The 27,639-nt window shown below is 41.9% G+C and overlaps 1 protein-coding gene across 3 annotated transcripts in view; it reads left to right on the top strand.

Moving 5' to 3' along the window:
* LOC117360795 (general transcription and DNA repair factor IIH helicase subunit XPB) overlaps positions 1-27,639 on the top strand; it is a 262,217-nt gene that overhangs the window by 209,488 nt on the left and 25,090 nt on the right. For all 3 annotated transcript variants that reach the window (XM_033945177.1, XM_033945180.1, XM_033945178.1), the window contains 4 exons: positions 4,620-4,934; positions 8,571-8,755; positions 19,204-19,406; positions 26,096-26,192. In XM_033945177.1, the coding sequence (XP_033801068.1) occupies positions 4,620-4,934; positions 8,571-8,755; positions 19,204-19,406; positions 26,096-26,192 (800 nt within the window). The remainder of the gene's footprint in view (positions 1-4,619; positions 4,935-8,570; positions 8,756-19,203; positions 19,407-26,095; positions 26,193-27,639) is intronic.

Here is a 27,639-nt window from a genome sequence, read left to right as displayed (position 1 = left end):
TTCTAAATTGTTGATTTGGCTCAAACAAATATGCAAGAAATGCTTTGAAAAATTTTTACCCTACCTTTCGTTTTTCCCTGATTTTTTTGTTTTTTTTTCCTCTTCCCCATTGTAACTTTACCCTCCTTCCCTATCTCTCATGTCAGTCATAATTGATTTTATTGTAATTTGGTTAAAGTTTCTTTATTATATTATGTACATCGCCTAGAATTTCTGAAATAGGCGATTCATCAAATGTGAAATAAAACTTGAAAACTCACTAACTCTGTCCTCTTCCCCCAATCCAGCCTGTGCCCTTTTTGTTCTTTAGACGACATCTACAGCTTTATACGTCGTCTACAGCTCATTCAAAACACGGCAGTAAAACTCATACATAAGTTAGGGAAATTTGATCATGTTACCCCCCTTCTGAAAGAAGCCCACTGGCTACCTATCACACACCGCATTATCTATAAAACACTTATGCTGGTCTTTAAAATCAAACTTTCGCGTCTACCACCCTTTCTGCCCCTCTCGGACTTCGAGATCAGCAGATCAGAACCTACTTATCTGTTCCTTCTATTAAGGAATTCTATTACACCAGGAAATCCAATTTCTCTGTAGTCGCCCCAACTTTATGGAATGCCCTGCCATCCCAACTCCGTCACAAAAATCTTCTTGATAAAGTCAAGACTAAACTAAAAATGTTCTTATTTCAAGATGCATTCCACAGCTCCTGAACCTCTCATCACTAAGCCTGCCAACCGCTTTTAAGAAGCGACCCTATCCCTAATGTTTTATCCCTCTCCCTCTCTTTTCTCTTTAACTCAAAATTATTTTTTTTTCTTCTTCTCTCCTAACAATGTAACTTTAGCGCCCCTTTTCTTCTTCAAGCCCCACTCGCATGTTTGTTATTGTACAACGTCTTCAATATTTACCTCCCCCCTTTTATAAGTATTATTTTAATTCTTTATTTTATCATAGCATTGTAAACCGGCTAGATACTAGTTGATGGTCGGTATATTAAAAATAATAAAACTTGAAACTTCCATCCAGTATGTGTTCTCTCTCTCTCTCCTCTCCACTTCTATCCAGCGTCTGCTCCTCCCCACTTCCATCCAGCTTCTGCTCCCCCTCTTTCTGTCCTCCCACTTCCATTCAGTGTTTTGCTCCCCTCTCTCTGTCCTCCCACTTCCATTCAGCGTTTTGCTCCCCTCTCTCTGTCCTTCCACTTCCATTCAGTGTTTTGCTCCCCTCTCTCTGTCCTCCCCACTTTCATCCAGTGTCTGCTCCCCCCTCTCTCCACTTCCATCCAGCATCTGCCCCCCCCCCCCACTTTTCTCAACTCAGTAAGCCTGAAGCGCCACTCAACCTCTTCCCCTTGTCAGGCCATCTCCCTCGCCCCCTCACTTTTGTGGCGCTCTGAGGGCCCCTTGCGCGGCAGCCCCAACGCTTTTCCTCCAGGTGGAAATAGAAAGTTGAGTCAGAGGAGAAGCTGCTATCCTCCATGCACACAAACCCCAGCAGCCACCCTCCATGCACGCCCCACACCCTGACATTGCGCTACCATTAGTACTGGAAACCTGCTTCCACCGTCAATCCTGTTTTCTGATCCGGTGCGGAGCTTTGAGCTTCTGCGCATGCTTAAAACCTGCCAGCTCCCATCCCTCAGAGATTCTCAGAGAAGGCAGGAGCAGGCAGGCTCCGTATCAGAATACAACATTGATGGCGGGAGCAAATTTCCAATAAGCGCAATGTCGGGGAGTGGGACATGCATGGAGGAGGGTTTTGGAGGCGGCAGGAGTCTGTGTGCACAGAAGACAGCGGCTTTGAGATTCATCATGGGGGGTGACATGTATTCATCAGGGAGAGTGGGTGGGGATCGTTCTATTGAAGTTTACAGCCCTGATGGTCATCGGGAATTGAATGGGGGGCAGCTGCGCCATCGGTCGAGTAATGTCTCAAATATAAATTGAGACCCCCATTTTTGTGCCAAAAATCTCGGTTTTCTATTCGAGTATATACAGTAATTCTCTTTCTGATTTATTTTTCAACTGTTTGCTTGAATATTATGTTGAATTCTAAAATAAAATAATTAAAAAAAAAAAAAAAAAAGTAGCACTTATCGCATACTGCACAATGAATATGCTTGGAAAATTTGTGCACAAAGATGAAGAAAGGTCAAAATACAGCAGTAAAGAACATAAGAATAGCCATACTGGATCAGACCAATGGTCCTTCTAGCCCAGTTTTCTGTTTCCAATAGTGACCAATCCAGGTCACGGTACCTGGCAGAAACCCAAATTGTAGCAACATTTCTTGCTACCGATCCAGGGCAAGCAGTGGCATCCCCATGTCTCTCGAAAACAACAAACAGACTGCAGACAATGTACAAGATGCAGGCGTTGTTTATTAGTAAATGCAGTAACATATACAACCTTATAGCCAACCAAGGGACCCGACACGGTCCGTGTTTCGGATGACACGCCTTCCTCAGGGGTCCATGGTGGTTAAGGTATAAAGCAAACACACGCCAATCACGATCAAATGGGGTCAAGCAAGTCTTACACAATGGTAAAAAAGGTTACTCCACAGTAAGCTACAGGCTGAAATAGAGATCTACCAGCTTAACCACCATAGACCCCTGAGGAAGGCGTGTCATCCGAAACACGGACCGTGTCGGGTCCCTTGGTTGGCTATAAGGTTGTATATGTTACTGCATTTACTAATAAACAACGCCTGCATCTTGTACATTGTCTGCAGTCTGTTTGTTGTTTTCTGGTTGCTGTTGTTTACTGCAGACTACGTTGGATTTTCTTTCTCCTTTTTGTGCATCCCCATGTCTCTCTCAATAACAGACTGTGGACTTTTCCTCCAGGAACTTGCCCAAACCTTTTTTAAAAACCAACTACGTTAATCACTTTTACCACATCCTTTGGCAAAGTCCTTTGGCAAAGTATTTCCTCCTATTTGTTTTAAAAGCATTTCCATATCATTTCACTGAGTGTCCCCTGGTTTTTGTACTTTTTGAAAATTCACTCTTACCTGTTCTACATCACTCAGGAATTGGTAGACCTCAATCATATCCCCCCTGAACCATCTCTTTTCCAAACTGAAGAGCCCCTACCTCTTTAGCCTTTCCTTATATGAGAGGAGCGTTCCAACCCCTTTATCATTTAGGTCACTCTTCTTTGAACCTTTTCTAATGTCGCTAAGGTGACCAGAACTATGTGCAATTTCTCAGTGAGAGGACATACCATGGAGTGCTCCAGAGGCATTATAATATTCTTGGTCTTGTTTACGATCCCTTTCCTAATAATTCCTAGCGTCCTGTTTGCTTTTTTTTTTTGCCACAGCCATACACTGGGCAGAAGATTTCAGCGTAGTGTCTACAATGATACCCAGATCTTCTTTTTCTTGGGTGCTGACTCCTAAGATGGGACTCTAGCTTAAGGTAACTATGATTTGGATTCTTCTTTGCATTTAACCACGTTAAATTTCATCTGCCATTTGGATGCCAGTCTCTCAATTTCCTAAAGTCTTCCTTCAATTTTTCGCAGTCCTCATGTGTTTTGACAAGTTTGAATAGTTTTGCATCATCTACAAATTTAATTACCTCATTTGTTCCAATTTCCAGATCATTTATAAATGTTACATCGCACCAGTCCCAGTACTGATCCCTCTGACACTCCACTATTTACCCTCCTTCATGGAGAAAAATGGACATTTAACCCTGTCCTCTGTTTTCTGTCCAGTAACCAGTTCCTAATCCACAGCAGAACGTTGACTCTTTAATTTTCTCGGGTGTCTCTCACTGGCAGGATGAGAAGGAAATGAGGAATCATCTTGGAGATCTCAGGTAAAACAGCAAAGAAAATCAGGGCTTCATTATCTATTTCAATGCAAAAGGACAGGTACCAGTGTGAGCTGGCATTTCTGGTTTTCTTTGGACCTGCACACAAAGAAGCTGCAGTTACTGACGTGCTCCACCACCATTTAGTTTGAATACGTGATGAAATGTCTGCAGTGTTGAGGTTTATCACATGATGATATGGCAGATTTAAGGTGATGAAAACTCTGCTCTTCTGTGCCGAAATATGAGCCCCATAAAAATGTTGTGTAAGAAGTTTTAATGAGACTCGTATGCAAGCAGGCGCAGATGTGTGCTGGCATGCCCCCCCCCCCCCCATTTCCCACAAGTTTTCCACACCCATAATTTGAATACATTTAGCTTGAATATGTGAGAAGTGTCAGGTGATAGTGTCCATATACCACTGCTTAGAGCAGGGGTGGGCAACTCCAGTCCTCGGCCGGAATCCAGTCGGGTTTTCAGGATTTCCCCAATGAATATGCATTGAAAGCAGTGCATGCATATTCATTGGGGAAATTCTGAAAACCCGACTAGATTCTGGCCCTCAAGGACTGGAGTTGCCCACCCCTGGCTTAGACAGTTCTGGTACTGTTCTTTTGGTCAGTTGAACCATGCTACTTCTGCTAATGCAAGTAGCTCAAAGAGAAATGCAGCCTGCTCCCATAGTAACCTGCTAAAATCCTGTATTTGATGTGAGGTTGCATATGCATTTCTCTTATCTTGAACCTAGGTGATGTCTTATGTTGTTTCCCTCCACTTCCCCATCTAGGTGCTGGGAAGTCTTTAGTGGGCGTTACAGCTGCCTGTACAGTACGGAAGCGATGCCTGGTACTGGGTAATTCTGCTGTTTCAGTGGAGCAGTGGAAAGCCCAGTTTAAAATGTGGTCAACCATAGATGACAGTCAGATCTGTCGCTTCACGTCCGATGCTAAGGACAAGCCAATTGGATGTTCAGTTGCTATTAGCACATACTCCATGCTGGGTCACACAACTAAAAGGTCGTGGGAAGCAGAGAGAGTTATGGAGTGGCTCAAAAGTCAAGAGTGGGGGCTAATGATTCTTGATGAGGTGCACACCATACCTGGTAAGTATTTTGTTTGGGGTTTTTTTTTTTGACAATGCTGCAGTGTGTTTAAACCCACAATAACGTAACAAACTGTTCTTAAGTTTGAATTTTGTTCTCGATGCAGCATATTTTTTTCCTCAAGGGATTTTTGGAATGCACTTTACAGGAGTAGAGCAGAACAACTAGTTGGGAAAGGAAACTTATGAATGAAAGATCATGCCCAAATTATGTGTAAGAAATTGAAACAATGTGGATTCACATGTGAATGATTTTTTTCTGCATTTGTATTAAACTATGTGGTGCCAACAGTGTTTAAGTGATGCTTACTAGATCAGGTCAGTTTGGACTGTTTGATTTATATTTCTACTTCCCAAATATAACTATTTTATAACACATCTCCAACAGGTTGACATTTAAAGGTTTTGCTGGCTGATAACTAAATGTCACCTGGAATATCTTAGAAGCTCCACACTCATTCTTGCTTGAGTGGGAGTTCTCCCCTCTTTGGCATCCTATCTATAATAATAAAATGGTAAGCGCGCATGCGCACTCTAAAGCCGTGTTCCCTGATCCGTCGCGATGTGGCCACAAGAGTGCGCATGCGCGCTTATATGTCACCATACAACAGACGGACTGCATCTAACCGTAACTCTCCTCCTCCTTTTCTGGCCCGGCCCGCTGAGAGGGAGAGCGGCGCTGGCATGGCCGCTCCGTCTCTGTGGGGCTAACAGCAGCAGCCTCCGAAGCTCCTCAGCAGCCTGACTCGCCCCCTTGAGAAGGGCTCGCCTCCCTGCTTGCGCAGACCTCCATCAAGGAAAAACAGCACTACTGGCCAAAGTTTATTTTAAAGTTTAAAGCCGCTGCGGCGGCTCCTCTCATGAGCCATACCTGCATCAGAGAAGGCTTCCGATGCAGGCAGCGATAGTGCGAGGAGCTGCCACAGCGGCTTTAAACTTTAAAATAAACTTCAGCCGGTAGCGCTGTTTTTCCTTGATGGAGGTCTGCGCGGGCTCTCCCAGAGCCTGGCCCGCAATAAGACACGCTCCTACGGCAGTACGGCTAGCGTGATGGCGCCTCTGGCCGAGAGCTACGTGGAGCACCGGGTGGGCGACAGCGTTACGCTGCAGGGCATCGCGCTCAAGTATGGAGTGACAGTAAGGCACGTTAGGCCAAATACTCCACCCGGAGGCACTTCCCCTGCCGTGAGGGAGCCCTGTGGAGGTCCTGGACAGCCCACCTTCAAATTATTGACAGCGGTATTTTGAAGGGCTACAGAGGCTTCCTAGCGCTCTACAAAGACACCGAAGTGGCCTGTTAACAGAGAGAGATGCTGGCTTTGCCTGTGGGTTTTAGTTTATTTAAGATGCTTATAAACAGTCTTCCAGGGTAACTACAAAGGTAGAAGTAGACTTGGTTACCCAAGTGATCACCTCCCTCCCAACCCCCCCCCTCACAAAAAGGCTGGTGTTAACTTTTGTCAGATCAATCTGTTTCTTGAAACATAGCCTTTCAATGGCAGGAGTCATATGCCTCAGATGCAGGAATGTCAGAGCTAATTTGCTTTAGTTAGGTTGGGGGAAGAAAAACAGACCAGTGACTGGATAACTGGGGGCAAAACTATTCTCTGAAAATGTAATGGAAAGGTACCAAATTTGATGTGGTTGAGGCTGCTGCCTCAGCACTGTAAGGTTCTAGAGAATGACACGGTGACAGAATTTGTCCCCATCTCTGCGGATAACCGCAATAAACCATGTGCATTCTTTCAGGAGAGAGGGAAGAATCAAAGAGTATGAATGGACACAACCACTGACCCTCAAGCCTTGCATTGAAGAGTGTTGGTATAAAAGGACTGAGATTGAGATAAACACTAAAGAATGGCATGGGATGGTTTCCCACGGTTATGTGTGGGGACGGTGGCAGTGACGGATTCTGTCACCGTGTCATTCTCTAATACCTCACAGTGCTGAGGCAGAGAGAAAAAATGACAGACAGGGCCAGAGAGACAGACAGAAAGAAAGACAGACATCTATTCTAGCACCCGTTAATGTAATGGGCTTCAAGACTAGTAAATAATAAATTCTATATTGACAAGTAGGATTGAATCAGGTCCACAAGTGGGTGACATCTGATGATGCTGGCTTGGAACTAAAGTTCTGAACATGTGTGGTCCTCGCACATGATTGTCCCCTTCAGCCTCCTCTATTCTGTTTTTCCTGAACAGACTCAGGAATAATTTGTTGAATAATTTGTTTGTTTGACAATCTTTGGAATTGTCTTCTTTAATTAGTTTCAGGTTGATATCACTTTACCATTGTGGAGTAGTGCTGACCGATTTCCAATTTGAATCGATTCATCGATTCACTTCAGGTGAATCAATTTGAATCGTTTGAGTTTTCTAAAAAAATTGGCCTCACCAATTCGGTCACCAACCCTCCCCCCCATGCCTTCAGGTCTCCTAAAGCAGAAGCAGCAGTGCTGCCTCTTGCTGGCTATCCACTGCCGCTGCCACTCCTGCGTTAGAGGGGTGAGGGGGGATGGTCAGTTGGGAAGTACTGCAGTGCTTAGGTGCTCTATGCAGCATTCTCTGGCTTCCCTCCTGGCCTCCCGCCCTTACCTTCAGATTACCGCAGCCTGCAGAGAGGATCACCGGTGCTGTAGCGATCCTTGCAGGCTGCTGCCGTCCTCAGCAGCATGTTCCCTCTGCTGCGATCCTGCTCCTGACATCAGAGGAGGGGCGGGACCATGGCAGAGGGAATGTGCTGCGGAGGCCGATGGCAGCCTGCAAGGATCGCTACAGCACCGGCGATCCTCTCTGCAGGCTGCGGTAATCTGAAGGTAAGAGTGGGAGGCTAGGGGGGAAGTTGGAGGATGCTGCAAAGAAAGGGGGAACATGCAGGCTTTTGGGGGAGGGAAGGGGGTTCAAAGAGACGTGCATATACCGAAGGGAGGGGGGGAATAAATAATGGGTCTAAAAACAGAGGAGAAGGAGAGAGATGGTGGACTGTGGGATTTAGGGAAGAAAGGGAGAGAAGTTGGACACAAGGGATGGTGTGGAGGGGGTGGGAGAGATAGAGATACTGGATAGGGGGAAAGCAGGCAACCATGCAGCTGGATCTTTTTGGCAGGCACCTTATGTTGACTAGATAATTGTTTCATGCTGCAGCTGTTGGAAGCTATCCAGAAATGCCACAGGTTCCTAAGAGGCTGAATGTTCAGGTAACAGCTCCACTGGTGTTGGTGGCTGTTTAGATTGTGGGGTCCTGTGGTATAAGTAGAAGGGTACTGATGTGAGTGGAAAAGGGGATTCTGCATGCTCAGCTACTCAGGAGAGTGGTGTACAGGAGAAATAAGAAGTGATTATTTTGAATAAGAAGTGATTATTCTGGAGATGATCCTGCTTTTTGGCTTTCAGCTGGGAAATAACCCTTCAGAGAATACACAAGAATAACTGAGTACACAGAATGGATGATTTTTGTCTTTTTTTTTTCTGTCATCTACTTTGTGACAAACTAGATTTGTTGTTTTTTTATGTGCTCAGATATGAGTGCCTTAAATCTTAGTGAACGATATTTTTATTTTAGAAAATTGTGGGTGTTTGTATGGAGGGCATAGGTTTGGAAATTAAATTCTAGAAAATATGACTTGTCTTTCCAGCCAAGATGTTCCGCCGCGTGCTCACCATAGTTCAGGCGCACTGTAAAGTGGGGCTGACTGCTACCCTCGTCCGAGAAGATGACAAAATTGTCGATTTGAACTTCTTGATAGGACCAAAATTGTATGAGGCCAACTGGATGGAACTACAGAACAATGGTTACATTGCTAAAGTCCAGTGCGCAGAGGTAAGTTTAGGGCTTCAGAAACAGAAAAATCTAAATGAATAAAATTTTGTTTATGCTAATCTGAGAACAGTTATTGGGCTACGCAGGGGAGGTGGGATAAAGATAATAATAATTAGAATTGGGCTGGGACAGGAGGAGGGAGGAATCCTTCCTGTTCCGGCTACCGCTGGACCGCCAGGTCTCATGGCAGGCCTAACAGAGGCCTGCAAACAGGTTGGGGAGGGGAGCGGGTCAGCACTGACCCAAATATAAACCGAGACCCCCATTTTTGGGCTACTTTTTGGCTCCAAAATCTCAGTTTATATTATACAGTATATATGGTATGTGGGAAATTTTTATGTCAACTGGATTCCATTACCTTTCTTAAAAACTTAAACTCTTACACACAGCCAAAGGTAGGCCGGGCACCTCACAAGATTTTCTCTCTTTGTTGAATCTCATTGGCAGGTATAACTGCACTTCTGCTTTCCTTGATTCTATTTCTTATAGTCTGATTAGGACTATGTGAATTTTATTTTTTTATTTGGGGAATCTTTTGATTACAGTAGCATCCACTATTATGTTTAAGCACTTATAAATTTTAGTACCACTTAATCCATTCAATGGTACTGTATAGATTTGAATATAAGCTGAGATTTTTTGGCCAGTTTATATTTGAGCCTCCTCTGGATGATGGTGCTTTTTTCACGGCCCTCCCCACCCAGTGACCAATGCTATGCTGTTTTCCACCCCTCCAGATGCCCGGCACTCCTATCCTACACCCCCTCCCGATGACCAGCACTGCTATCCCCACTGATAACCGTTGCTTTCTCCTCCCTCCCCCCGATGACTAGCACTCCTGTTGCGCCCCTCCCCCGATGACTGGAACTCCTATTCCCCCCCACACTCTTTGACCAGCACCCCTATCCTTCACTACCCGCTCACCACTGCCCCAGACCAACATCGCACTTAGTCCCGATGCTCCAGATACTGACGCCGATGCTCTGTGTTGGGCTGAAGGGCTTGAGCATCTGTGCATGCTCAAGGCCTCCTGGTTCCCGCCCTCTCCGGGATTCTCAAAGGGAGTCCATTAAGCCTTCAGCATGTGCAGATGCTCAAGGCCCTTCAGCCTGGCGCAGAGCATCAGCGTCCGGAACATCGGGATTGTAAGTGTGATGTTGGTCTGGGTCAGGTAGTGGAAGATAGGAGTACCTAAGATGGTGGCGGCCTTTGTACTTTTCTTTTGCTGCCCCCTCTGAAGCAACTTCCTGTTTCTGCTTGAGTGGACTGCAGCAAAGGAACGGTGCAGAGGAGGCCGTGGGCAGCAAGAGGAAAGAGTTGGTGGCACATGGATGGCGGGAAGGGGAAGAGATGGGGCACATGGACAGCGGGAAGGGGAAGGGATGGGGCACATGGACGGCGGGAAGGGGAAGGGATGGGGCACATGGGCGGTGGGAAGGGGAAGAGATGGTGCACATGGACGGCGGGAAGGGGAAGAGATGGTGCACATGGACGGCGGGAAGGGGAAGAGATGGGGCACATGGACGGCGGGAAGGGGAAGAGATGGGGCACATGGACGGCAAGAAGGGGAAGGGATGGGGCACATGGACGGCGGGAAGGGGAAGAGATCGGCACATGGACGGCGGGAAGGGGAAGAGATGGGGCACATTGTAATAATAATAATAACTTTATTCTTGTATACCGCATTACCATGGAAGTTCTATGCGGTTAACAGATGAAGAGACTGTACATTTACAGCGAAGTTACAATTTCGTTAATGTTACATTTACATTTTAGACGATGCATATTCGGTCAAGTTACCTGTACATTTTAGACAATAAATATACAGTGAAGTTATTTTAGCAGCTAGGTTATATGTTCGGAGTAGTTACATTTGCTATAAGTTAGATACAGCGGTGTTACAAATAGCAGTGTTACATGAGGTGGTAAGGGTCTAGGGGGGGAGAGGTCAGAAGGGAGGAGGAGGGAGGATAAATCAGAGGAATTTGTCAAAAAGGTAGGTTTTAGTTAACTTCCTGAATGTTTGATAGTGGGGGGAATTGGAGATGAGAGTAGAGAGGCATTTGTTCCATTTGCCCGCTTGGAATGCTAGGGATCGGTCAATGAATTTTTTGTAGAGGCAGCCCTTCAGGGAGGGAAAGGAGAACAGGTAGGTATTTCGAGTACGAGAGGGGCCAGCAATTTCAAGGTGCTCAGATAGGTAGATTGGTGAAGAGCCTGCTAAGGTTTTGAAGCAGAGGCAAGCGAATTTAAAGATGATTCTTGCCTCCACCGGCAGCCAGTGGAGTTTAGCGTAATAGGGGCTAACGTGGTCGTATTTTTTGAGGCCGAAGATGAGGCGGACGGCGGCATTTTGTACTATTCTTAACCGTTTGATGGTGTTTTTTATAGGCTCCCAGGTATATGATATTACAGTAGTCCAGTATGCTTAAGATTAATGATTGGACCAGTAAACGGAAGGAGAGGTGGTCGAAGTGGTGTTTGATGGTGCGAAGTTTCCAGAGGGTGCAGAAGCATTTTTTGACCTGGGCACTGGTATGGTCTTCGAAGGTCAAGCATCTATCTAGGATGACTCCGAGTATTTTTATGGTGGGGTTGATAGGATAATCTAGGCCGTTCAGTTTCATGGAAGTGTTTGTTATTTTATGGGTAGGGCTTGCCAGGAAGATTTTGTTTTTTTCAGTGTTCAATTTTAATTTAAATTGTGAGGTCCATAGTTCTAACTTGGTGAGGATGGAGGATGTGAGTTGTTCCGTCTGTTGGGTGAATGAAGTTAGGGGGATGATAATGGTGATGTCATCGGCGTAAATGAATGATTTAAGGTTTAAGTCGGCTAGTGTCCGTGCTAGAGGTGCCAAGTAGATGTTAAAGAGGGAGGGGGATAGTGGGGAGCCTTGTGGGACTCCGCAGGAATTGCGCCATTGATGGGAGAAGGTTCCGTTGCTGTGGACCTGATAAGTACGGTTAGTTAGGAAGCTTGAGAACCAGTGTAGTACTTGGCCAGAAATGCCGATGGAGTCAAGGCAGCGGAGCATGATATCGTGGTCGACCAGATCGAAAGCGCTGCTTAGGTCGAATTGGAGTACTAGGGCGCTTTTGCCCAGTGAGAATAATTGGAGGAGGTAATTGGTTAGAGCAGCTAAGACCGTTTCTGTGCTGTGGTTTGAGCGGAAGCCGGATTGGGAATCGTGAAGGATGTTGAGCTTTTCTAGGTAGTTCATGAGGTCATGGTTAATGAGGCCTTCCATGAGTTTTTGGAAGAGTGGTATGTTGGCGATGGGTCTATAGTTGGTGGCGGAGGAGATGGGTTCTTTGTTGTTTTTGAGGCGGGGGGATACGAGAATGTGGCCGAGTTCAGTCGGGAAGAGACCAGTGGACAGGCATAGTGAGACCCAATTGAAGAGTTCGGCTTTGAATTGGGGGGGCGGATTTAATAATGGTGGGTGGGCAGTTGTCTAATAGGCAGTTGGAGTTGGCGTATTTTGAGAAGAGTTTGAGAAAAAGGTTCCAGTCTGGGCTTTCGAATGAGCTCCAGGTCATGTCGGCCCTTGAACCTGTTGTGTCTACTGCTGGAAGGTTGAATATTGTCTCAGTGTTGGGAGTTGTAAGTGACGATTTTAAGGTTTGGATTTTGTTGGCAAAGTGGTCAGCTAGGATTATTGCGGGGGGCGGGAGTTCTGAGCTAGAGCGTTTGTGAGAATCGGTGTCTAGAAGGGAGTTGACTAATCTAAAAAGTGCTTTACTGTTTAGAGAAGGGGTGTTGATGAGTTGGGAGTAATATTTACTGCGTTTTTCGACTATCAATTTTTTGTATTCGCTGACTTTTTTTTGCCAGTTAAGTCTGTCGTTGTCGGTCCCTGATTTGCGCCATGTTCGTTCTAGTTTCCTTACTTCGCGTTTTATGGCTAAGAGATCCGCATCAAACCATTTGTTTGAGGGCCGAGGGTTTTTTTTGCGGAGTCTTGGGGGGGCGATGGTATTAAGGACTTGGTCGCTGAAGTGTTTCCAGTCAAGGTGGAAGTTGGGGTTGGGGTCGGAGTTGGAAATGAGGGTGTAGTGGGACCAGAAATCTACAGGATTGATTTTTTTCTCTTGTCCAGGTCATCGTCTTTGTTTGGTTAGGTGTGTATTTCCTGTCTGGTTGTTTTTTGAACCAGGATAGTTCAAAATGACATAGGAGGTGGTCGGACCAAGGGGTGTTAGACCAATTTTGTTTTGTGAGACTTATGTTTGGAGTAGTGGAGGATTTGGAAAGGAAGGTGACCATGTCAAGCTGGTGTCCTTTATTGTGTGTTGTGGTAAGAGGGGGCTTGGCGAAGCCTAGTGATGTGAGGAAGGAGTATAGGTCTGCAACATTGGGGTTTTCTTCTTGCTCAAGATGAAGGTTGATGTCTCCTGCTAAGAGGTTGTGGGTGTAGGCGGGAAGGGGAAGAGATGGGACACATGGACGACGGGAAGGGGAAGAGATGGGGCACATGGACGGCAGGAAGGGGAAGAGATGGGGCACATGGGCGGCGGGAAGGGGAAGAGTTGGAAAGATAGGTTTGAGATGGAGGCAGAAAAATGGAAGAAAACTGAATATGAAAATCAATGCCAAAGGAGGCTGTAGTGCAAAAAGTGAAGGAGAGGAAAGAAAGAGTAAATGAATAAGAAGGCCTTAGAAACAGAGTTAAGAGCACAGATGGAACAAGGTGACCAGAAAAATAAAATTGCCAGATAAAGGTAGGAAAATGTTTTTTTTATTTTCAATTTACTGATTAAAATATGTCAACTTTGAAAATTTACATCTGTTGTTTTTCTTTGTTTTTTTTAATTTTTAAAAACTTACAATTTTAAACTCAGATACAATACTTAATATTCTGTTAAAATCCATATCAGAATTTATCCCCCCTCTCCCCTAATCAATAACTGTCTTTAAATTCAAGAAAACATATAATAATCCCCATTCCCATACACCTTACTTTAATAATCAGACCAAAATACCCTTCCCCCCTCCCCTACCTTGGACATGCATATTTAAGAGGAAAAATAATAATCAATCATTACAATATTTTGTTAATGGCTCTCAAATATTCTGAAATTTTCTAAAATTCCCCTGCTGTGTGGCTATTATCCTTTCCATTTTATAAAATGTGACATAAAGAGTTCCACCAGAAACTAACAGCCTCTGCCAGTTTTTCCAATTATTCTATTTTGCACTGTTCAGGAAAAACTTTCTGTTTCTCTTGTGGTGTACTGTGTGCAAAGTCTGGTATACAGCATTAGGGTTTCATTTGTGTATAATGGTACTTTTAGTTTATGGGTTTATATTTGAAAAATGTCTTTTTCTGTTTTCTGCATGTATGACTGAGGCCAAGTGTTCTGGTGGGGATAACAAATGACACTCACCAAAATTTCTAACCTCAGTTTATATTCAAGTCAACCTTTTTTCCTCCTTTTTTGGGGGGAAAATGTTACCTCAGTTTATATTTGGATCAGTTTATATTTGAATATATACGGTAATTCAACTTTTGATTTCTTTTGAATATAGCATCTGGGCTGAAAGATAAGTGCTCTTCTTTAATTAAGTAGTTCACCACATAGGATGTGTTAAAAATACATTTTGCCTGTTTTAAATAAATATATTCAAGATAAGACCGATGATGAATATCCAACCCCAGTAAAGGCACGAAAAATTATACGAGTAGTGCCTCAGGTGAAAATTGAATTGACACGTTTCCTTTTGTTATTTAGTGCAGTGCTCACAATTGATTTCATTTTTGTACTTTTTTTTTTCCTTCCTTCCTTGTATGTTATAACATTTTATTGAAGAAATCCAATAAATATACAATAATATAATACAATAAAATAATCATTACATATTAAATTTACCATGTTAACATTTCATCACATGTCATTCATTTCTTCAAAATAAATTTTCAAATTACCCTTTGTACTTAATTTATACGAGCCATAAGCCCGGCAATTTTACAAACCTTATATTTTTTATTTTTTCACACATAACATAAGATTTCAATATGAGGCTTTCATCATAGATTAGTGCCGACGTTTTACAGTGCGTCATAATTACGCACCCAAAGCAAAGTTCTTAAGGCATCAGCACCCTTTCAATCCTCATTCACTCTTCAAGTACAAATAGGACGTTAAGTTGCGTCATTTTATTTTCATGTAAGTCCTAAAGGTTATAGTTTTCACTTGTAGAGGCTTTTGACTGGCTTGGTTTTATTTAAGTAATTTTTATCAGCGGTAATATTCTTTTGTCGGTTCACGCTTTGTCACTGCGTCTCCAAGGAAGGCGAGTTTGGTTTGTTTATTTAATCTTATCCGATAAATTATGTACATACTTAGATATTCATTAAAGAGCTTGGTTTTAAATTTGAGTTCTGGTCTTTCATATGATATGCGTAGTACATCAAAATTGATATTTACAGCGCTAGTTATTAATTTAATAAAATATGCTTGTAATTACAAGCACGACTGCAAATGAGGTGGAACATTTTATGGCTGTTAGACGTACTATGGTTCGCACAATCTTAGATTATGCTATATTGCAAAATTTCTAGTTTTGTAAAAGTTTGCTTTAAGATGTTTTTACTCAGATCCAGTGAGGTTTACACAATTTTATACCAGTAAAAGGGTTGCTTCAGGTCTTTTAATAGAACCTCTGCAGGCATTCCTCACAATTAAAAAAAAAAACCAACCCAAAACAAACATGCCGTGTTCATTCATTACTCTCGGAGGGATCTCAAAGTCCCTCCTTGAGGGCCGCAATCCAGTCGGGTTTTTAGGATTTCCCCAATGAATATGCATTGAAAGCAGTGCATGCACATAGATCTCATGCACATTCATTGGGGAAATCCTGAAAACCCGACTGGATTGCGGCCCTCAAGGAAGGACTTTGAGACCCCTGCTGTACAGGTATTTGCTATAGTAGAGAACAACAATGTTATGACTATTTTATTCATATTTTTTTGAGTTTTAAAAGATGAATGTCAGCAAATAGTAAAATTTCCCTTTTCATTAATATGATTTGAGTGTTTGGGGCAGATCCTATTAGCAAAAGGCATGTTCCAGATGCTTTATAATGCGGGCTTTATTTCTTCACTCTTAATTGCTCAGGCTCATTCTCCCAACGTCCAGCAGATTTGAGTCATTCAGTGTTGCACTTATTTTTCCACATAATCATTATCACATTCATCACTTTAGTCCATCATTTTCACACTAATATTTGTTCACTTTATGTCCATTTACACAAATTGTTTCACATCTATCCCATCAATGATCTTTTATGTTGATGGTTTCAAACTTTAATTAATCAGCAATCAAGATCTTCACATCACTCTTCCTTTTTACTATTCACTTGTCATTTTTCCAATTGTCTCGCATTTCATTTACAAAGTGTGCAGGAGCACCGCATCCACTTCTATATGTTTCACTCCTATATGTTAAAACATATTTTCATTACTTCATTTTATTTTAAGGACCTTTGAGGAAGGCAAAGGTCTGCCGAAACATGGCCGGTGTAGTGTCCGGTATTAAGTCATAAGAAGATAAGAAGTTGCCACCACTGGGTCAGACCAGAGGTCCATCACGCCCAGCGGTCCGCTCCCGCGGCGGCCCATCAGGTCTGTGACCTGTGAAGTGGTTCCTGACCATTTCTGTAACCTACCTCTACTTCTATCTGTACCCCTCAATCCCCTCATCCTTTAGGAACCTATCTAAACCATCCTTGAAACCCTGTACTGTGCTCTGGCCTATCACAACCTCCGGAAGCGCGTTCCATGTGTCCACCACCCTCTGGGTAAAGAAGAACTTCCTAGCGTTTGTTCTAAACCTGTCCCCTCTCAATTTCTCCGAATGACCCCTTGTACTTGTGGTTCCCCAAAGTCTGAAGAATCTGTCCCTGTCCACCTTCTCTATGCCCCTCAGGATTTTGAAGGTTTCTATCATGTCTCCTCTAAGTCTCCGCTTTTCCAGGGAGAACAGCCCCAGCATTTTCAACCTGTCAGCATATGAAAAGTTTTCCATACCATTTACCAGTTTAGTTGCTCTCCTCTGGACCCCCTCAAGTACTGCCATGTCCTTCTTGAGGTACGGCGACCAGTACTGGACACAGTACTCCAGATGTGGGCGCACCATTGCACGATACAGCGGCATGATGACTTCCTTCGTCCTAGTCGTGATACCCTTTTTAATGATACCCAACATTCTGTTCACTTTCTTTGAGGCTGTCGCACATTGTGCTGATGCTTTCAATGTTGTGTCCACCATCACCCCCAGGTCTCTTTCAAGGTTGCTCACCCCTAGCAATGATCCCCCCATTTTGTAGCTGAACATCGGGTTCTTTTTCCCTACATGCATGACCTTGCATTTCTCTATGTTAAAACTCATTTGCCACTTTTTTGCCCATTCTTCCAGTCTCGTTAGGTCTCTTTGCAGGTCTTCGCAGTCTTCTGTGTTTCTAACCCTGCTGCAGAGTTTGGTGTCATCAGCAAATTTAATAACCTCACATTTCGTCCCCGTCTCCAGGTCGTTGATAAATATATTGAACAGGAGCGGTCCCAGCACCGACCCCTGTGGAACTCCACTCGTGACCCAATGCCAGTCTGAGTAATGGCCCTTTACTCCAACCCTCTGTTTCCTGCCTGCCAGCCAGTGTTTGATCCATGCTATGTTTTACCATGCTTTAACTATGTTTTTCGGTGTAACAGAAGGGATGTTATGGTATAAACCTCCCTTGAATACCTCCTATTTCATGAAATAGGAGGTATTCAAGGGAGGTTTATACCATAACATCCCTTCTGTTACACCGTAGTACTTACCCTTCTATAGAGACTTTATATATCTAAGGCTTCAACATAGGAATTAACTATGTTTTTGCCTTCTCTGTCACACAATGTCCTGTCATGCCATGTTTGCCATCACCGTATAAATATACTTTAATATATATGTAAACTCGTAACCTATTCTGAGCTCTCCTGGGAGGCCAGAATATAAAAAGAAACAAACAAATTGTTATTCTTAGAAACAATTAGTGTATTGTGAAAATGCTTTAACATCAATGCTGTTTATGATTTACACTTCTCCCTCCCCATTCACGGTTTTGGCAATCGCGATTTCACATATTCGCGCTTTTTTTGGGGAGGGGGAATAAAAGAACCCCCTTCACACAGTTTAGCCTTCCCCCCAGCCTTACCTGGTGGTCTAGCGGGCTTTCGGGGCAGGAGCGATCTTCCTACACTCCTGCCCCATGTAGATCGCCAATAGGAAATGGCTGTGGGAAGTTCCCGTCGTGGTCTCGAGAGACTACGGGAACTCACGGCAGCTATTTCCTATTTCCAGGTAAGGCCGGGATGCCGGGGGGGAAGGCAGGAGGGAGGCAGGGATGGGTCAGCGCCAGACCAGAAGATATTCGCGGTCCGGCTCTGCCCCTATCCCCCACGAATCCGGAGGGAGAAGTGTAGACTTTTTACATTTTGAACACAATAAACTTTTAAATTTGACAACTCCTGTCAGTCACGTCTAGGCACTCTTGTTCCACTTTAAATTAGTCCCATGGAGTGAGTAGTCTTTGGATTTGGGGATAATTTTGCTCCCCTTCTAATACCCCTACCCTCTCAAGCCTATGCAGTACAGTTCAGCTTTGAAGAGCTATAAATAAAGTGTGTTCTCCTTCCCCCTCCCCCCAAATTAAAAAAGGAGTCTAGAACAGAAGTCAAATGTAGAGATCCCCTGGACTGGTCTAGCAGGATTAAAAGGAAGATGAAATTATTAATACCTGTTAACTTTCCTTTCCTTGAATCCTGCTAGACCAGTCCAGGACCCACTCTGGAAGACTTCAGTGTTGAGAGTTCTGGATTTTATTTACTCTCTCTCGTTAGTCTTTGGGAAGGGTGGTTGGTTGAGGTTCTGGAGTGGTTTCCTAGGGAGTTTTTCAATCGTGTCAAGCTACTTTGGCATCGGCAAACTGAGGCATTCCAGACTTCACAAGCCCTTATACTGAGGATGCTACTGGAAGAGTTCAGTTTCTCTACACCCCTCTGCTGGTCAAGGGGTGCACAATCCATTTATTTAAGCTGGTCTAGCAGGATTCAAGGAAAGATGAAAGGGGAGAGATTTGGAAGTAATCTAGGAAAATACTTTTTCATGGAAAGGGTGGTGAATGATTAGAACGGCCTCCTGGTGCAGGTGGTAGAGATGAAGAGAGTATCTGAATTCAAGATAGCTTGGGGACAAGTATGTTGGATCTCTAAGGGAGTGGAGGGGGATAGTGGAGGGGCAGACTAGATAGGCCAGATGGTCTTTATCTGCCTTCATTTCTCTATGTTTCTAACAGGTATGAATGAATTTCACCTATATTTTGTGTGTCTCCTGCAAAAACTAATGGAATATTGCTGTAAACATCAGATGACATATGCATAAGATTATTTTACTTTTTATGCTTACAGGTCTGGTGCCCAATGTCTCCTGAATTTTATCGAGAATATGTGGCCATTAAGACAAAGAAACGGATTTTACTCTATACAATGAACCCAAATAAATTTAGAGCATGCCAGTTTCTGATTAAATTTCATGAACGAAGGAATGACAAGATCATTGTGTTTGCAGACAATGTCTTTGCCTTGAAGGAGTACGCCATCCGGTTGAACAAGTAAGTAGTGGGAAAAAAAAGTAACTGGCAACCAAGAAGTGAAAACATTGTGTGCTTTTTTTTCCTCTCCATTACTTTTAGAGGAACATAAGAAATAATAGTAATTTGTCGACTTTTCCTCCAAGAACTTGTCTGCATCACTGCTCTCCTGAAGCAGCATCACTGGCTCCAAGTCACTTAATCCCTCATTCTTTAGCACTATCCAGACCAGTAGAGGTTAATCTTTGAGTGGATTATATACCTCATCATGACCAGCAGGTGGAGACTGAAACAAAACTGTGGAATAGTACATAAAGGATACCTTCCCCTATTCCTATCAGTCTTCTTTCAGTCTCCAGCAGGTGTTGAATGAGCTGTACCCATCTCCCTCGGTAGGGCTGTTGGAATTTGTTTAGGGGATTTCTGGTCCCTGTTTTTGGCTGGAGAGAGCTTGGGTGAGCCATCTGATCTCAGGGGTGTCAAACCAAGCGGGTCTTAAGCGGGGTCACTCGCCCCACTTCTTCCACCGCCCCACTTTTTTTTAGAAGAGCCTCAGCAGTAAGCCTTGCCCCCTAAATATATAAATGCTAAAAATAAAATTGATCTTGATGATAAACCATAGGATCCTCCCATATTTCTCTTTCCTTATTTGTAATTTATGGATCTGTGTGCGCATTGGTTTCCTCACTTCAGTTCATTTTTCTAGATTAGAATCCACAAGGCACTCCCTCTCTGCTGAACTTAGGGCACAGAGTTTGTATCTTCACTTCAGGGCTTCCCTGATGATTTCCCGCCCCCTTTTTTACTTCAGCATTTCATGAGGTGCTCTTATACAGGTAGGGTATGCCCACATCCTCCCTTGGTGTCAGGTCAAAAGCGTGCCGGGACAAAGGCGAGCGCAGACAATTGAGCGCAGCGCGGAGGTGCGCACTGCAGAAAATTACTGTTTTTAGGGCTCCGACGGGGGGGGGAGCGTGGGGGGGAACCCCCCCACTTTACTTAATAGAGATCGCGCTGCGTTGTGGGGGGTTGTAACCCCCCACATTTTACTGAAAACTTCACTTTTTCCCTGTTTTTAGGGAAAAAGTTAAGTTTACAGTAAAATGTGGGGGGGTTACAACCCCCCAAACCCAGGTGAAAAGGTAAGTACCCAAATACTACAGGACAAAAACACTGTCTCCTCACAAATTAATACAGATCATCCCTTTCACTGCTTCTCAAATAAAATCATATCTTCAGTTTCATCTGTATCATACCTCACAGTATACTCATTTATATGCCTCCATAGGTTTGTTCAAAACGCACAGTTTTCAGAATTAGATAAGCTAACAAGGAAGACATGTGGCAAATGAACAAATTCAACTACCTTCACAAGAACAGTTTTGCTGAACTGAAATGATCCAGGGAGTGACATCAAGCTTATGTCTACTTCTAGAAGTTCTGTGTTGTTTTTTTAGGCTGATATTCAAAAGATCTGTGCATCTAATCGAGGAGTTAGATGCCTAGCTGTACCAAAGTGAAAACTTCCCCCTCCCCTGTCCAGTGGGAATAGATTGCTAGGCAGAGCGAGCTAGGATCAAGATTTTAGGTGCCTAATTTACATGACCAAAGGATAGCTGAGAGAGAAAATCTCCAAAGCCAATCTTCTCGCTCTTCTAACCTTGCGAGTTGTGAACCTATTCTTTCAGCTTTTCCTTACCACATGCAATGCATTATGGTTCCAGTAATAGCTTGCTCTCCCTGGCGTGTCGCCAGCACTTCCCCAATAAGTTCTTTGCTTTTTCCTGCGCCTCTCTAAAATCATCCTTAAGATTCTAGAGGGTTTTGCAGGCAGAAGAAACGCAACTTGTGACAGATTAGAGTTTTATTAAGATTTTATATACCGCCTATCAAGGTTATCTAAGCGGTTTTTACAATCAGGTACTCAAGCATTTTCCCTGTCTGTCCCGGTGGGCTCACAACCTATCTAATGTACCTGGGGCTATGGAGGATTAAGTGACTTGCCCAGGATCACAAGGAGCAGCATGGGGTTTGAACCCACAACCCCAGGGTGCTGAGGCTTCAACCACTGCGCCACACACTCCTCATTGGAGTTGGAGATAGTTAACTATTTTACAGTTCTTTGGTAGCTTGAGGGGGAAAGAAGTATTTTCAATTTGGACTTGGACTCGTTTTATTCGGTGTCATTTCATATTCCTAAATGTGGTCAATTCAGCTATAGGTAACAATTAGTAAGGGAATGCAATACCAGTCTCTCTGGAACATCACACCATGAAGCTTTTAGAGAAGTATAGTATATAGACTGTTAACCGGAACTCAAGCAACCAGCAAAATAAATAAATAAAAAAATAATAATTGTAATACTTTAAAATAATCTTTATTCATTTTTAAAAACACTTTCAACAAATGAAAATAGAGATAATTAAAACATTGTACACTTTAGACATCACTTAATATATTGCAGGATTAATACAGATCAATACCCTCTCCCCCACCCACCTTATTCACTATCATTAAGATAGCTATAAAATTTTATCTTAGTTTCCAAAATACACTATACATTTTTAAAACATAAATTACACATATATAACCATTAAGACTTATTTATCAATCCTCAAAAATACTACCCTTCCCCCCAATTACCATCCTTAAAAATAATCAATTAAAAAACTTATATTCCTCCCCCCCAGATGTGCATTTTATCTAACAACAAAAACCATAACTATAATAATTCTACAAAAGACATCAATGGACCCCAAATTAATTTAAAGTTTGTAATATTCCCTATCAACTCTCATTTTCTCATATTTATAGATTAGACATAGACAGAATGTAAAGTTGAGACTATCCCAGTTTTTCCAGTTCCTTGTAATCAATTGTATAGCTGTACTTGTCATAATTTAAAAAAGACGTCTTTTATATTTGTCTAGGGGATCTTTGATATGCAAAATTGTACCACAAATTACTACTTCATAAATTAAAGGAATCTCAGATTCTAAAATATTATTACTATGTCCCCAAATTGATTTCCAAAAAATCAGTATCTTAGGGCAATAAAACAGCAAATGATCTAATGTTCCTATGTCTAGGTGACAGTGGCCAGCACCTATTAGATCTAGAATTATCTACCTTATTCAGTCTAACTGGGGTCCAAAAAGAATGATGTAACAAAAAAAACCAAGTTTGTTTCATAGATGTTGACGCTGTACATCTCATCCTCCAAGACCAAATGCGTGGCCATCAAGATGCAGAAATATATTGCTTAATCTCAATGCTCCAAATATCTCTAAGAGTATTTTTTGTTTTTTTATTCATAAGTTCAGATATTAATTTATACCACTTAGCGGCTTGATGTCCTAGCATGTCTACCTGAAAGCAGAGGAGTTGCAGGCTATAAAAATTTTTTAAATTATGCCACTCAGGGAACCCTTTCTGAATAGCCTGCTTCAGTTGCAACCATTTATAAAATTGAAATTTTGAAATATCAAAAGATTGTTGCAACCGTTAAAATTCAAACAATTTCCCATTTGAAATAACATCCTCTAATGTTCTTATGCCTACTTGCATCCAATCCTTCCAGTCCCACCTATTTGTATCTTGGAATTCAGCCATAGGGATTGACATAAAGACTGTTATATAGAAATTTCAGTTAATTTATTTATATTTCTCAGGGTCTTCCATGTATCCAAAATAATGTTATTATCCTTAGCATAACTAGGTAATTTAATGCCCAATACATGGGATAGGCACATTGGAGACATAATTTTCCATTCCAAAATTAACCATTCTGGATAATGTTCCATGAGGTCAGGCAGGATCCAGTACATACCCTGACGCAGAATATAGGCTTGATGATACCTATAAAAATTTGGGAAATTTACCCCTCCCTCCACAATTGGTTTTTGTAGAGATACTAAAGCAATTCTAGCAGTTTTGCCCATCCAAATAAATTTGATAAGAATACTATTCAGTTTTTATAAAAAGAATCTTGAAAATAAATTGGTAACATTCCCATTTGGTAACATACGACAGGCAGAATCATCATTTTCACTGTTTGAACTCTCCCCCACTAAGATAAATGTAACGGATTCCATTGCTCACACATTTCTGCAACCTTCAACAATAAAGATTTTTCATTTATATTCATTGTTTTTTCCAGTGTTTTATAAATCCATATTCCTAAATAATTTATACCCTCTTCTTTCCAAAGAAAAGGAAATTGATCAAAAAGTCCTTTTTGAGAATGTATATTAAGCGGAAGGATTTCTGATTTATTTCAATTTATTTTATATCCTGAAAATTTTCCAAATCTTTCAATCAAGTCCAATAAATGTGGAATAGTAGATTCAGGATTCCACAAATGAAGCAAAATATCATCTGCATATGCAGAAACTTTGTATTCCCGACCAGCATAAGGAATACCTTGAATCTCCTCTGCTTGTTGAATAGTCAATAATAAGGGTTCCAATACAATATCAAACAACAGAGGAGATAAGGGACATCCCTGCCTAATTTCCCTTTCCAAACGAAAACCATCTGAAAAAGAATTATTTATATACAATCTGGCCAACGGGGAGCTATACAAAGCTTTGATCATTTGTATAAATCCAGAACCCACCCCAAACCAATCCATTGCTTGGTACATAAAAGTCCATTCTACACGATCAAATGCATTCTCCGCATCTAAAGATATAGAGAAGGCTGGATCCTCCATGGATTTTGTTAAGATCAACATACGAAGAGCCAATCTAATTTTATGTGAGGAATGTCTATGAGCAACAAATCCGGTTTGGTGCATACCTATAATATAAGGGAGAGCCTTAGCCAAACGTAGGGCCAATAACTTAGCCAACAGTTTTCCATCAACATTTTTCAAAGATATTGGCCTGTAATTTGAAACCAATAAAGGATCTTTATTTGGCTTCGGCAAAACTATGGTCAAAGATTCTGCCATAGTACCTGAAATGCAGCCTTTATTCAGTTGAGCCTGATATAAATTTAATAAATAAGGCAGTAATGTATTTTGAAATAATTTATAAAACTCCACAGTGTATCCATCCCCTCCTGGAGCGGATCCAACTCTAAGCGACTTCAATGCTGGCTGAATCTCCTTCAATGTAATAGGTGCATCAAGAGATCCTTTTATATGCTCGGGAATTTTAGGACCCTCAATTAACTTCAAAAACTCTAAACCATCAAGTTCTTTATATGAATAAAGCTCAGAAGAATACAAGGTCTTATAATATTTCAAAAACTGTGTTAATATATTATCAATTTGAGAATGAGTAACCCCATTTTCATCTGCAATAGCCACAATCTGTTCTTTCCTTTTTTTGCTTTTAAATAATTAGCTAGTAATCTTCCCGCTTTATTCAAGTTTCCATAATACAAAGCTTGTTGAGTAAATAATTCTTTCTTAGCCCATAAAGAGGAGATCTCATTGTATTTATATTTAGCTTTTAAGAGGGACTGAAATATATCATGTTCCCATTTTACTGTTAATTTTGCTTCTAATTCTTTAATCTTTTTCTCCAATTCAAAGAAACCTTTTTTAGATTGAGTATTAACATGTGCCGAATATGAAATTATATTCCCTCTCATGGTGGCTTTAAAAGCATCCCATAAGGTTTCCAATGAGATCTCATCTGAGGAATTTAATTGGAAATATTCCTCCACTTTTATATTGAATTCTTCTATAAATTTTGTATCCTCAAGCAATGCATTATTAAACCTCCAAACAGGTCTCTTTCCATCTTGTTCCTCCAATTCAAATTCTATCCAAACTCCACCATGATCTGATAAAATAATTGGATCTATGGTAGCTTTTCTGACCTGTTGTACTAGATTATCTGAAACAAAAATATAATCAATCCTAGAAAATGATTTATGAACATGTGAACAAAAAGAAAATTCCCGAGCATTTAAGTGTAACTGTAATACTTTAAACGAAAATAAAATCAATTTTTGATGGAAATTTAAGTGTAAACTTGGCATGCCACACCTGAGTACGCTCACGCTTTGTATCACATATCCGGTAGTTTGGAACAGTTTATGGTATGGCATAGTAAAGGGTATTAGGCCTGTTTTTAATAGTAACTCTCAAGCAACCAGAAACTACATTTATCCGGCATCTACCAATCCCCATGGGTGCCTGTTAACTGAGAGTCTACTGTAATCAGGCTAAACTGATCACAAAACTACTTTCATTCCAAATAATTGGTAACGCATTTATTTGGATTATTCAAGATAAAATTTGGGAGGGGTAATGGCAAACCCATCAGGTGTGACAGGAAAACTCTTCATATACAAATTAGGGTGACATGCTAAAAAGTATTTGTGCCTTCTGTATTCAAGTTTTTTTTTTGTTTTGTCTTTCTTTGATTTGTGAAATTACTTTAGCCATTACTGAGACTAGACGAGAATTGCTGAGCGACCTTCAAGCCAGCTTCTGAATTTAAGTCCCCTTGCTGCAGAGAACCTTGCAGGATATTTGCATCACTGTTTTTTGACACATAGGCAATCATTACTAGGTTTACCATCTAAAATTCACCTCCTGTCAATGTTCAGTTGTACCCTGATCATGAATTGCAGACACAAAACATTTTGTTCCTGTTTGATTTCATTGTCTGAAGGACTTTTCTGGGTTTTATCTTCTATTGTTTACTGTCCCTGTTGGATCTTGTGTCAATTTTCTTTCGTTTTTTTCTTAGACCCTATATCTATGGTCCTACATCCCAAGGAGAAAGGATGCAAATATTACAGAATTTCAAGCACAATCCGAAGATCAACACTATCTTTATCTCAAAGGTGGGCTTGACTAATCCAGATCAGATAGCATTGCAGTTAATTAGATGGCACATCTGTGGATTAGCAGGCAGGTATGCTTCAATTCGCACTGGTTTGGTCTTGGCACAGATATTTCTGATTTATAGAGCCTCCTTTGTTGAACTATACTTTCACCAGCAAGCCTTTGAGCTTTCATGGTGTGTGTGTTCTTACCAGATTAAAAAGTGGCATTTCTGAGGGTAAGGAAAGTTGGAGAGAAGACATCATGCGAACATATGGATTTAAAAATGCCATGCATAAGAATGGAGGAGGGAAGTATATGGGTACCTTGTGACCTTGCACTCATACTTCTTACAAACCAGAGAGTGAGAGGCTATAAATTATTAATTCAATAATTTTCAGAGGAAAATAATTTTGCAGTTTTAGCTACAAAGCCTAACAGATATAAAACTGCCCATATAGTTTACGAATGTCAGCTAATGAAAATTGTCATCTTTATGGGGCAAATAGCAGTACAGTACTCCCCCGAATATGGTTTTTTTGTGGGTGAGACTGAAGAGGGCAGCGGGAGAGGCAGGAGAGAACAGCTGGAGCGCCGGCGAGTGAAGGAAACCACTCGCTGTATGCTCCGACTGCCTCTTCCTGCACTAAAGTCGGGCCTTACCAATCAGCAGCTGTGTGTCAAACAGCTCCTGATTGGTAAGGCCCGACTTTAGTGCAGGAAGAGGCGGTCGGAGCATACAGTGGGTGATTTCCTTCACTCGCCGGCACTCCGGCTGCTCTCTCCTGGTTGGCGGTTCGCAGTCGGAAAATACTGTATTGACCTGAAAATAAGATGGAAGATTTTTGGGAAAATATTTTAATAAAAATAATCTCATCTATGCAGTTTTGACTTGGGGGGGTATACCAGTCTATGTGGAGAAATTCAGAATCTCCCTGGGCCAAAGTGGAATCAAAGGCTTCTGGCTGCTTTGGTTTTTTTCTATTGCCTTATATTAAGACCAGTGTGGTATGATTTTGAACTTTAAAATGAGATGTATATCATTTTAACCAAAGAGAGTGACTAAGGCAAAGGAAATGTGCCTGGAAAAGCAGAAATCTAACAAATTGTTGTTTTAAAAACAATATAGGGAAAAAAGTAAATTTATTTAAGTATCAGTTGAACAGATTCATATAAGCCAAGTCAATAAAAGAAGAATTGTATGTTGAAAGATAGTGTTTTAATAATCATTCTGTGTAAATCTGTTGTTCTGTGATAAGTCATATAAATATCTCCATGACATAAATGTAGAAGGAGTGATTCTTTCAATTGCAAGGAAGCCCTGGAAAGAGGGGGGCATAGGATGAAGGTGAAAGGGTAGTAGATGCATGGATGGCCACCCGATGGAGGTGGTAGAGACACATCCTGTACCTGAATTCAAAAAAGCATGGGACAGACCACTCCATTGCTTTGTGCTCAGGATCATAG

This window comes from Geotrypetes seraphini, chromosome 5 (assembly GCF_902459505.1).
Source record: "Geotrypetes seraphini chromosome 5, aGeoSer1.1, whole genome shotgun sequence".
In the NCBI taxonomy this organism is placed as follows: Eukaryota; Metazoa; Chordata; class Amphibia; order Gymnophiona; family Dermophiidae; genus Geotrypetes; species Geotrypetes seraphini.
Note: the sequence above shows the minus strand (reverse complement) of the source record. Positions and strands in the feature narration are given on the sequence as shown.